Source organism: Penaeus vannamei, chromosome 27 (assembly GCF_042767895.1).
Source record: "Penaeus vannamei isolate JL-2024 chromosome 27, ASM4276789v1, whole genome shotgun sequence".
In the NCBI taxonomy this organism is placed as follows: Eukaryota; Metazoa; Arthropoda; class Malacostraca; order Decapoda; family Penaeidae; genus Penaeus; species Penaeus vannamei.
This window is the reverse complement of record NC_091575.1, coordinates 32,736,814-32,749,313: the sequence shown is the minus strand read 5'-3', so window position 1 is coordinate 32,749,313 and position 12,500 is coordinate 32,736,814. Positions and strand designations below refer to the sequence as shown.

The following is a 12,500-nucleotide window of genomic DNA, read 5'->3' as shown; positions in this document are numbered from 1 at the left end:
TTTGAATCATTGAATAAATACTTCAAAAAAATTATTATAGTATTGAAACCATTAGTTAAAATAATGTTCTCTCTTTTTTATCCTTATAGGCCGACCCACGCATCCAAAGCCTCCTATGCGAACGGTGGCGGTGAAGTAAACAAACAAGCATGGCGATGGAGGGTCCCAGGAGCGAGCCCACGTCTGTAATTGTAACGCAATTACCGAAAGAAGCGTATAGAAGACCAATTAATGACTATTTTGGGCAAATTGGGCCAGTCGTCAGATCACATCTAGTCAGAGATAATGGTAAATATGCAGAGGAGTTTTCCTTTTCTTCAAAATAATGTTCGTAAAGTTTGCGTGTTACTTGTATGTCCTAAGTGATTATAACAGGCCTGAAACGGATAATTTTTCACATTTAACTAAGTCTCAGTCAGTGATTTGAATACATATATGTATTTACTTATATATCTTATATGTTATGCTCAAAATATTAGATATAGGTGGAACCAAAACGCCACTATAGTAACATATTGATAATTTCGCACCACAGTCGTCATCTGGCGTCACCCAAGAAGGTGATTCGTACTTTTAGCAGTAATTAACACAGATGTTGGATATCAATGGATGGTTTACTTTTAGCAGGTACACACAGATGTTGGTCTCGATGGATAGTTTATTTTATGTAGTGTCCATTGATAGTAGAGTCTTACAGCCAGTTTGTTAGAACTGTGCGAGGCCCAACTCAATAGATATTCATTATACGCATATGCATATGCACAGAAATGAATATATATGTATCATTCAAGACGTACATATCTATCAGATGAATAGATATATGTATGTTTATCAGATAGATTGACAGATTTACAAAGATTTTTGGTTCTATTTTTTCATATTTTGGTAAATAAAGGCCAGCAAGAGCAATAAAATTTGTACATGGACCAATTCTGGAGGTTAACTTCCAAGTGTGCAATGTGGTAACTATGGCCATTGAGGGTTTTTTTTCTTGTTTCTTTGTTTCTAATTATTATTAATCTTTATCATCTTCCTTCCCCTCCTCCTCCTCCTCCTTTTGGAAATGCCCTTTATTTATAACCTCAGATTTGGGGAAATTGAATAAGATAACAGAAACATTTTTATCAGTAAAAATGTTTAAATTTATCAAAAGGGGAAAGGTTTAGTGGAGAAAACCATAATATAAAAAAAGAATTCTGGAAAGTTTGCCAACAATGAAGCAGTAATTCTCTCCATGAAATACCTACATAAATAAAAAATAATAATAAATAAATAAAAAAATGAAAAAATGAAAGATAAAAATTAGAGGTTACAGGTAATGCCTTTCTTGACACACCAAACCCAATTCTCTTTTGTATTTCAGAGGGCAATTCAAAGGGCATTGCCTACATTGTGTACTCAACACAAGAGGATGCTGAAAGATGTGTGGAACAACTCAACAATTCTAAATTTCAAGATAAGGTGATTCATGTAAAGTTGACAAAGCAGAAAGGAGGAAGGAAGAAATACGAAGAAGTAGATGAAGACCCAGAAGTTAAGGAGGAATCCAACGATTTTTACGAAGAGGAGCCAGAAAATAAATATGATAATAAATGGAACCCAGCAAAGGATAGGAATATGCGGAAACAAGGAAGAATCGTTGTGAGAAATTTGTCCTTTAAGGTGAGATTAGGTGTCTTATGCACAGTTAGTCTGCACTCAGTGTGACATTCTCTTGCTCCCTTTTACTTCATTGTTATTTTCGGCTTCTATATACTCTCAGATTTCCCTCATATCTTTCTTGTTTATATTTTTAGTTAATTCTATATTTTGATGCTTTTTATCAGGATGTGTTTTATTTTACTTTATTCATTCTTTTTTCAGGTTGATGAAGACATAGTCAGAGAACATTTTTCAAAATTTGGAGTCATTGATGAAATAAATTTACTGCGCAAAAAGGATGGCCAGCTTGTGGGTTGTGGTTTTATCCAATTTAGAAGCAGATCTGAAGCTCTACGTGCAATAGAGGAATGCAATATGAAGCCACTGTTAGGTAAATATTTTCCTGTTTTTCAGTTCTGATCAGTGATTGAGTATGATCAACATTTTTTACTCTCCATCTTTTAGACGACCTCATCTTCCTGCTACTTTCCCACATCCTTAATCTGTAATTTTGTATTAATTGCAAATTTATAGTTGTTTTTTCATGCTTTGTGTCTGTCTATTAAGATATATAATATTTTTTTCTTTCTCTCCCTGTAAATACCCAGGTAGAACTATAGCTGTCGATATAGCCGTCCCAAAAGAGAAGTTCACGGGAAAGAATGAAAGGACAGAGAGCTCCCACAGAGACTATGGAGATGATCCGGGAAATTCAGCGGCAGGACCTAATGAGAGATTCTATTACAAGGATGAACAGAAAGGAAACTCCCATGTAATATTTGGCGAGGAAGACACAGATTACCTTAACGTGAAGATAAAGGAAGAGAGAATGAGTGATGATGAAGAAATGACTATAGTAAAGGAAAGGAGAAGTGACAACAAGAGTGACAGTAAAGAAGACATTAAAGTGAAAAGGGAAGACATGTTAGACGAAGAAGGGGATGACAGCGGCGTGGCGGATGACGAGACGGCAAGCGAAGACGAAGAGGAGTTCAAGGGAAGCCAGGTCGTAGATCCTATGGAAAAATCAAAGCCAGCCCCAACGAAGGGACCCAGCAAGGACGTAGCAGAAGAAAGAACACTGTTCATCCGGAATGTGTCTTTCGATGCCACAGAGGAAGACGTTGGCAAGGTTTTGGAGAAGTTCGGAGAGCTAAAGTATGTCTTGATATGCATGGACAAGATGACTGACCATCCGAAAGGCACAGCATTTGCTCAGTTCAAGGTGAGAGGAAAAAAATTATTTTAGATTTAAGCTTGCATAATTGTCACATTAGCAATATGAAAAAAACAGTAGATTTGTTTTATAGAAACACACATATGTAAATGTGTGTGTGTGTGTGTGTGTGTGTGTGTGTTTGTGTTTGTGTTTGTGTTTGTGTTTGTGTTTGTGTTTGTGTTTGTGTTTGTGTTTGTGTTTATATATATATATATATATATATATATATATATATATATATATATATATATATATATATATATATATGTATATATGTATATATGTATATGTATATGTATATGTATATGTATATATATGTATATATATGTATATATATGTATATGTATATATATATATATATATATATATATATATATATATATATATATATATATATATATATATATATATATATATATATATATATATATATATATATATATATATATATATATATATATATATATATATATATATATATATATATATATATATATATATATATATATATATATATATATATAAGTGTGCAACTCAGATACCTCTTGACTGAACCTAACCCTTTTCCCTATCCTGCAGGAAAAAGAAGCAGCTGATGCATGTCTGGCAGCAGTGACGGACCCATTGAAGAAGGAGGAATTTCTTGTCTGCGGCCGATATATGCATGCCATGAGGGCCATCAGCAGGAATGACTTGGACGTCAAGGCCAAGGAAAAAAAAGAGAAAGTCCAGAAAGACAAACGAAACCTTTATCTTGCACGGGAAGGATGTAAGTCCATTTTGGCATTTTTATCATTTTAAACCCACTCATGACGGGAGCCCCCGGCACCTTACCAAACCATGCATCGAGGTGCTTGCAGAATCAACTGCCCAAGGTGGCATAAGATTACCACGTCCTCTATGCTGCAACATATTTGATGGTGTAGGTAATGAAGTTAAAAGGGGGGGACTTTCCTCCTCAGTGTCTGCAGCCAAAACCAAAGAAGCCCACATCTGTTTAGCGTGCACAGTTTACAAAATCATTATCCCATCATGAGTTGGTTGATTATCATTTATATCTATGTTACTTTTCATTGAAGTTTTGTAATATTATTATAACAACTATTGCCATTGCCTTTACTTTTTCCTTTATCTCTCCTCTTCCTCCCCTCCTCTCTAATCCGCATGTTCACCTCCCCTCTCCACCCTTTGTTTCACTTCTTCCTCTTTGTCTCCTTTCTTCTTCTTCATAAGCAGTAATCATAATTATGATTTCTACATTACTGGAATAATATTATAGTGTGTTGCTCCAAATCATGTTATTGTTTTGATAATAAAAGAGTTATTTTCTGTGTATTATAAGTTTATGATACAGGTGGTACATTCAAAGAAAAAAATGGTATGCAAAACTTGATGTTAATGCTTTGGGTTATGTTAATTTCCAGTTATTCGTGAGGGAACCCAAGCAGCTGTAGGTGTATCCAAGACGGACCTGGCATTGCGCGTTAGGCTGACGCAGGTGAAGAAGAGACTATTGAAAAACCTTCACATGTTTATCTCTCCGAATCGCTTGTGTGTGAACAACCTGCCAGAGGAGCTGACTGATAAAGAGTTCAAGAAGATATTTATTGACAATTCACCAAAGGGGGCTAAGATTACGGAGGTATGTCTTCATCGGACTTTTGCTGATATTTTTTAATCATTTTCACTATGATGATCCTGATGTGGGTGCTTATGTTAAGAATTGGAAGCCTAATGATGTTTTATTGAATTTTTTTTTGTATGTTGTAAATTTTATGCTCTTTCCCTTTCTTCTCAGGCTCGCATTATGAAAGACATGAAGACTTTATCTGATGATGGTACTCCTGCGAGCAAGGGATATGGTTTCATCACATTCACAGAGCACGAACATGCCCTGCAAACCCTGAGGAAAGTCAACAACAACCCAGACATATTTACAGTGTTCAAGGTAAGCAAGAATGTGGGAAATGGTTACACGTGCAGTGTTAGTCAATAATTGCTGGAATTTTCTGTTTTTTGTCTTGTAGAAGGGAGTTTTTTTCTTCTTCTTTTCTTTGGCAATTTTAATGCAATTCGTAGTAAATGTTAAAAGAAATGGTAAGGTGCAAATGAGATTTAAAAAGATTTTTTCTTTTCTTTCTTATTTTCATCATCATCATCAGGTAGTGCTGATTACATGAAAAAGCAAACATAGGATTTCAGTTTCATTATGGTATAGATTAGATCTTATATCGTGTAGCTAAATTACAATTTTTTCTTTTCATTTTTACTCAAAATACATACCATAATGTTGATATTCCATTTTGATTTTCTCTCGTTGCACAGAGGCCAATTGTGGAATTTTCAGTCGAGAATCGGGCCATCCTCAATGCTCGTGAGAAGAGGATGGAGAAGAGTAGGGAGATGAATCCCACTTGGAAGAACAGCAAGAAAGCACAGAAGAAAAATGCAGAAGGTAAATGGATGAGAATGAAAACAATGATAGAGAAATAGTAATGTTCTTCTTCATATCTGCTGATATGATACGTATTAATGTGTTAGTTTCTTTGTTTATTGAATTATTCATTTATTCATAAGGAATAATGTAAAATACATTTATTTCCTTATTGTCAAGTAATTGTATGCATCATGTACTCAATATTGCCAGATAAAAGGATAAAAGATGTAGAATATATGAAATTTGCAGAATTGGAGATACATATTAGTGAAAGAAATCAAGAGTTTGATCAGTTGTCAAGCACCTATGTGTGCTGTGTTGTGCAGTGGTGAACGTGCTGGTCTTGCTGACCTGTGTTCGATCCTGCACGCTACCAGTGAGTGGTAACCCCGGCCATTCCTTGCACACGGGGAGATTTAGAAGGCAAAATAAAACAGACAGTATGTCTCAGCAAAGAATATCCATTGTAACAAATGGAATTGACACTAAATCTTAAAATTTTAATCTTAATCTTAAATCTATGGACATGGGAAGCCCTGAAAATTATTATCTTTTCTTGATGTCTTGAAATCCCTCACTTGCGAGAGCGAGAACAGTGCTTTCTCTCAAAAGACTTTCATGAAGCTGGTTACGGCTATTGTATATACTCAAGGAGATGCCCTTCCTCGCCTCAAATAGTAGAACTATCAGACTATTTAAAAGCACAAATGATAGATAGATGTCTCTTTTCCTCTTCTCCCAAGGCAAGAAGAAAGGTGAAAAGAAAACAGGAGACAAAGCCAAACCGGCAGTTGCCAAGAAGGAGAGCAAAACCCCCACCGACGCGGAGGAATCCAAACTGCCAGCCTTTGTTGGAACGAAGAGCAACGCTAATCAAGGAACCAGTGGGGCCATAATGGGGAACCTCGGACCAAAGGTATAATTTTGTTATATGTTTTTGGGAGGTTATGAAAGTATATTTATGGCTATTAGCTGCTTATTCGCATTTCCCATGCCGACCAAGTTGTTTCATGCAGATGAATCTAGATCCACAAGAGTTTGTAGTTTGCTGTTTAGCTAAAATTGATATATTTATGTATATTAAATTTTCCAAGCAGTGTTAAGAATAATTATTTTTCATGGTAATATCCTTTATTGGCTTTTATACAGAGATATCATGCTTTCTTCAGTTTTTGAGTCTTTATCACAGTGAATGTCTGTCTTTTCTCTCTGTTGTTTCTCTGACTTTTCTCTCTCTCTCTTCTCTCTCTCTCTCTTCTCTCTCTCTCTTTTATCTCTTTCCTCTCTCTTTTATCTCTTTCCTCTCTCTTCTCTCTCTTCTCTCTCTCTCCCTTTTCTCTCTCTCTCCCTTTTCTCTCTCTCTCTCTTTTTTCTCTCTCTCTCTCTCTTCTCTCTCTTCTCTCTCTCCTTCTCTCTCTCTCTCTCTCTCTTTTTTTTCTCTCTCTCTCTTTTTTTTCTCTCTCGCTCTCTTTTCTCTCTCGCTCTCTTTTCTCTCTCTCTCTTTTTTTTCTCTCTCTCTTTTCTCTCTATTTTCTCTCTATTTTCTCTCTCTTCTCTCTCTCTCTCTTTTCTCTCTCTCTCTCTCTCTCCTCTCTCTCTCTCTCTCCTCCCGTCATTGCTTGTCTTTAAGAAACTGTTCTTCACGCCGTTCCTTTTCCTCTCCAGGTTCGAAATCGCGACAAGGGTCAACCTCAGGGAAAGATCACCCGCAGAAAATACAGACGGGAGATGCAAGACCGCGCTACAGGGAAGAAGCGTAAACGTCCTCAGGTCGATGCTCTTGATGAGGCAGCAATGCCTGTGAAAAAATCCAAGACAAGTACAGAAGGAAAGGAAGGAAAGATGAAGAAAATAAAGATGAAGAAAAAAATGAACAAGGAAATGAAAAGTGCCATTAGAGAAGATGCAGCATTTAATAAGATGGTTGCAAAATACAAGGAAAAAATGTCCTCCGTAGGGCCTAAGGTCCCTGCTAAGAGATGGTATGAAGATTAGCTTCATTACTTGAAATTTAAAAAAAATAAAAAAAATAATAAATCCCATACATTTTTATTTATGCAGACTAAGAGTTCCACATTTTTGTTGTTGTATACATTACATTATTTTATGTATAAGATGTTTTTAAAAACCCGGGTAATTGTGGTGACGAGTAATTTTGCAAGTATAGTATGTTCTTGCAAATACTTATGAAGACATTGAAAGTTAAAGGTTGAAAATTCTTGTTACAGTTTATCTCTTCCTAGAATGTTAGGAAAATTATATATTCAATGACTGGAGATGTAAAGCAACATCCTATTGTGTTGTTGATGGTATTTGCAGTTATGGGTAGTCTATCACTTTTTCAATGCTGAAATACTTTTATTATTTTCAGTATTATTATTACTATTTTTGTCATTATGGAGCTTTTCCTGTTTATAGTGTTGTAAAGTAATGTGGTGGTTAAGAGTCCATGTACAAACCAAGTCTATTAAATATTTTTGACATTTTTCATTAATTAATAGCCTTGCATAGCAGTACTCTTGAAAGCATAGATCCCATGCCACATCAAAAAATTATATTCAAGTAAGCAGAAAATTGTATGTACAGACACTGTACATACTCTGCCAAATGCCAGGGAATTGATGTCAGTGTGTCTCCCCAAAAAGGGAAAGAGGTGGAAAAGGGAGGAAAATAGAGAGAGGAGGAAGGGAAGAAAGATAGAAAGTAAGTAAGAGAGAAACAGGACGAGGAAGACGGGGAGGGAAAGATAGTCAGAGAGAGGGAAATATATAGAGAGAGCGAGGGTGAGAGGGAAGGAAAAAGAGAAAGAAAGTATCACAGAGAAAGGGTGGAGGCCGGGAGAGGAAAAGAGTAGAGAGAGAAAGAAAGGGGGGAGGAGGCAAGGGAAAGAAAGTCAAGGAGAGAAAAATAGAGAGGGAGAGAAATCGCCCTCTAGCAGCTGTAAGAACTTCTGCACAAGCCTTCACTTGCATAAACTAACACCCGGGAGAGACCAAGTGACGGGAGGGGAACCAAGGCAGAAAAATAGAGTGAGAGCGAAAGATGTGTGTATGTATGTAAATATGTGTGTGTGTGTCCAATGTAAAGAGAAACTAATCATGATATGAATTACATTCAAAATCCAATCTAATAGAAACAAATTATATATAATATATATAAGTATGTGTATATATAAAAAAATATATATATATGTGTGTGTGTGTGTGTATCATGAAGCTATATATATATATATATATATATATATATATATATATATATATATATATATATATATATATATATATATATATATATATATATATATATATATATACATATATATAATATATATATATATATATATATATATGTGTGTGTGTGTGTGTGTGTGTGTGTGTGTATATATACATATATTATAGTATATTATATATATATATATATATATATATATATATATATATATATATATATTTATATTATATATACATATATATATATATATATATATATTTATATTATATATACATACATACATACATATATATATAATTTCATATGATTAGTTTCTCTTTAGATCTGACACGCAATTTTCTTTTCTAAACCTATCTCTGACTATATATTCCAGTTATTCCAAATTATTAATTTTACCACATATTGTATGCGTTCTAGTTATGTTATTTTATCAAAAGGATTAACAAAAGATATACTTTGACTACAGATCTGACATAAGTGGGAATGGGATCGTGTTCGTTTTCGGGCGGTTTTGGCGGGAAATCTTTCACGCCTTTTTACGGTGTAACAATTTCAAAATGGCGACAAAAGTGGACAGAATACCACAATAATGATTAGCTTTGCAACAGCTATTGTATTTTTACAGTCCCACTCCATTATCACGAATAACAAAGGATGATATATATACTTGTCTGTACAGTACTGGGAGCAGGATTATATCAGAGCTCTACAATTCTCGTTTTGCTTAATTGTTTCATAGAAAAATTTATCGTTTAACGTGCAAGATTCAACATTTCCCTTCCCTGTATCTGAGTTATTGGGCCTTCACGATATGGCAGTTAGCTATTATTTGATGTTTAACCTAAGATAGTGCGGTACAGAGTCTAAGTACACTTTTGATATTAGGAAGGGAAGGCAGATGGCACTGCTGTTTACTGTTTTTCTTTATGGCATGGTGTCAGCTGTGCTTGCCTGGTCTGAAGTTGACGCTTTCTGTCAGGAAGAGCATTCCTTGCTGCCCTATGACGCTCAGTAGAGATTTTAAGCAGAGGCTAACATGTGAAAGGGATGTTAACTATCATGATGGTGCCAGAATTTTCTGTGACAAAATTATTACAACAATTTGGTCTTTTTAACATGGTTTGTGTTGTGAGTCAGGACTCGTATATATGCAATGCATGATAACGTCATGACAGCTATTGCCGTACCTGTCACAAAAGGGTTAAATACTTGTACCATATCTTAGGTGACCAACTTTTAATTCTGATATTAAGTTCAGACTTTTAACCCCTAGAATTTGTCAATATGGATATCAGCATGAGTTCTGTTCAGAAAGCATTTATTCAGGAATATTAAAAGAACTGACATCCCATACGTTGAAGCTAATGAGAGTCCGGGTAACTTTGGCTCATAATCTAGGGTTAAGTATATGAGATTGGTGTCAGAATTAAAATAAAAAAAAAAAAAACTGGCTTCGTATGTGATTTAATTTGACAAAACACTGAAAATTTGCAGTCTGGAGTATATCATATATCTAGGTAACACCCAAAGGTCTTTCCTGGTGTAAAAAAAAAAAAAAATCTAGCATTGGAGCATGTTCTGCAGGCACTTTGAACAATTCAAGCAGTGAGAGATTTAAAGTTGACACATCTGAGAGGAACTCTTTGACATGCACACAGTCATTCACGCACTCTCATGCACGTGCACTTAATAAGATGACCCAACTCTTTGGTCTCTGGCGACATAAGTCTTTCCCATGGGTCTGTTCATTCATTTATACATCATTTTTAATCATCTTATCACTAGTCACACTTGAATTTGCAAAGATGCAACTTTTGCAACCCTTCTCTAATCTCTCTCTCGATCTCTCGATCTCTTTTTCCTCTCTCTTTATCTTTTTCTTTCTTTTTTCTTTTTCCTTTCTTTATCTTTATTTTCATCCTTTCTTGTATATATATATATATATATATATATATATATATATATATATATATATATATATATATGTGTGTGTGTGTGTGTGTGTGTGTGTGTGTGTGTGTGTGTGTGTGTGTGTGTGTGTGTGTGTGTGTGTGTGTGTGTGTGTGTGTGTGTGTGTGTGTGTGTGTGTGTGTGTGTGTGTGTAATATTTATATGACATATGTATATATGTATGTATGTATGTATCTATCTATCTATCTATCTATATATATATATATATATACATATATACATATTTATATATATATATATATATATATATATATATATATATATATATATATATATATATATATATATATATATATATATATATATGTATGTATGTATGTATGTATATACATATATATATATATATATATATATATATATATATATATATAATATGCATATATATATATAATATGCATATATACATATATATACATATATGTATATATATAGGGAGGGCCCATCTCGAGCTCCTCAAGGTAGGTTTGATCGATTTGCCCAAGCCATGACTTCCTTGGTCGTCTCACAGGCCTCCTCCACCCAGGGTTATCTCTTACAGAGACAACCTGGTGGGCAGGATCATCCTGATCACGGATTGTGCAGATAATAGGTCCTGTGCCAGTCTCACGGTGCAACCGTCGGTTGGACACGTGGTCCCGCCAACAGCACCCGCAAGGACCTATTACAAAAGGTATCAAGACGAGACTCCAAGGCGCAGGATAACGTCCAGGTCTTACTACCGTATAGTAAAACTGGTCCTATCAGGGCTTTGCAAACGCGTAGCTTAGTCCTTCTGCACAGGTACCGGCATCTCCAAATACTCTTGTTGAGAGAGTTCATGACCCCTGCTGCCAGGCCGATCCGTCTGCTGACTTTCTGGTGTGACAGCCCAGAGTTATGAACTACACTACCAAGGTATGTAAAGCTCACTGTGATTTCAACGTTCTCACCACAAGCACGTATCGACTGGGCAGGTTCTCCTAGCAAATCCCCAAAGTCCTGGATCTTGGTCTTGGTCCAGGAGACCTCTAGACGCAAGGGCTTCACTTCATTGCTAAATGCATCCAGAACAACCACTAGGATTTCCAAAGATAGAATGGCAACATAATCAGCAAATTCAAAGCCAGTAACCTTGATATTGCCCAAAGTTGCTCCACAATGGCTTTGAACTGTAGCTCTGCCTAGTATCCAGTCCATGCAAGTGCTGAACTAACAGGAAAGAAACTCAACAGGCCCCCACTACACTTTAGGGCATTTTCAGTACTAGTATACAGGCTTGCTATAAGTCCAATAATCCTCATTAGAATTCCTCTCAATCTCCCAGTGATTCCTGATGCGTATCGAACGCCTTCTTGAGGTCGATGTAGGCTGCAAGCAGTCCACGCCCGAACTCACGGCGGCGCTCTACAATGACTCGAAACGCCAGGATATGGTCTATTGTGGATTTACTAGGACTGAATCCAGATTGCTCCGGCCTCTGGTGCCTCAGCAGGTGGTCTCTCTGATATGCCTTAGAAGGATGTGGGCGAGACCTTTGCCTGGTATACTGAGCAGTGTGATGCCTCGGCGATTGCTGTAGTTCCATCAATCCCCCTTCCCCTTCCAGAGGGGAACGGGGATTACCCGCATTGCTGTACCACATTCAACAATGTGGGTCAGAGCGCTGGTACCAGGAGCCACACCCCTCAACATGTCAGGGGGAACGGTACCGGACCGCCAGATGGCAGCCAGGACCAAGGTCTATATAAGTACTTATATAGACCTTGGCCAGGACAGCATGCAACCCCTGCACCATAGGGTCACCACCAGCCTTTAGCAGTTCAGCTGGGATGCCGCAAATACCCGCTGCTGTACCATTCTTCAGCTTGGAGATCGCCCCCATAACTTCAGTTAGGAAGGCTGGATTCTCACTGATGGGTGGGTCCGGCGACGGAATCTCGGCATTGCCCACATCCAAGTTAACTGTTGGTGGATCAACCTGGTACAACTGCTCAAAATACTCAGCCCAACGCTCCCGCACCG

The 12,500-nt window shown here is 36.5% G+C and overlaps 2 protein-coding genes across 2 annotated transcripts in view; one reads left to right on the top strand and one right to left on the bottom strand.

The window, feature by feature from the left end:
* Positions 1–130: 130 nt before the first annotated feature.
* Positions 131–7,782, top strand: LOC113818498 (RNA-binding protein 28). The gene is made up of 10 exons (XM_027370695.2): positions 131–288; positions 1,364–1,662; positions 1,864–2,032; positions 2,250–2,866; positions 3,440–3,629; positions 4,285–4,502; positions 4,659–4,808; positions 5,186–5,315; positions 6,041–6,213; positions 6,963–7,782. Exons 1-10 carry the CDS (start codon positions 150–152, stop codon positions 7,290–7,292), a joined length of 2,415 nt encoding a protein of 804 aa, XP_027226496.2. The 5' UTR covers positions 131–149; the 3' UTR covers positions 7,293–7,782.
* Positions 7,783–12,171: 4,389 nt separating this feature from the next.
* The window catches only part of LOC138866881 (uncharacterized), a 4,227-nt gene continuing 3,898 nt past the window's right edge, over positions 12,172–12,500 (bottom strand). The window contains exon 4 of the mRNA XM_070140703.1: positions 12,172–12,500. This exon is cut by the window's right edge and continues 216 nt beyond it. Within this exon, the coding sequence (XP_069996804.1) occupies positions 12,172–12,500 (329 nt within the window).

What these genes read in the sequence shown, in the direction of transcription:
- LOC113818498 (XM_027370695.2), top strand. Translation starts at nt 150, where the DNA reads ATGGCGATGGAGGGTCCCAGGAGCGAGCCCACGTCTGTAATTGTAACG. An exon ending in TGAGAAATTTGTCCTTTAAG is followed by an intron (nt 1,663 to 1,863) that starts GTGAGATTAGGT and finishes TTCTTTTTTCAG; the next exon opens with GTTGATGAAGACATAGTCAG. An exon ending in ACATATTTACAGTGTTCAAG is followed by an intron (nt 4,809 to 5,185) that starts GTAAGCAAGAAT and finishes CTCGTTGCACAG; the next exon opens with AGGCCAATTGTGGAATTTTC.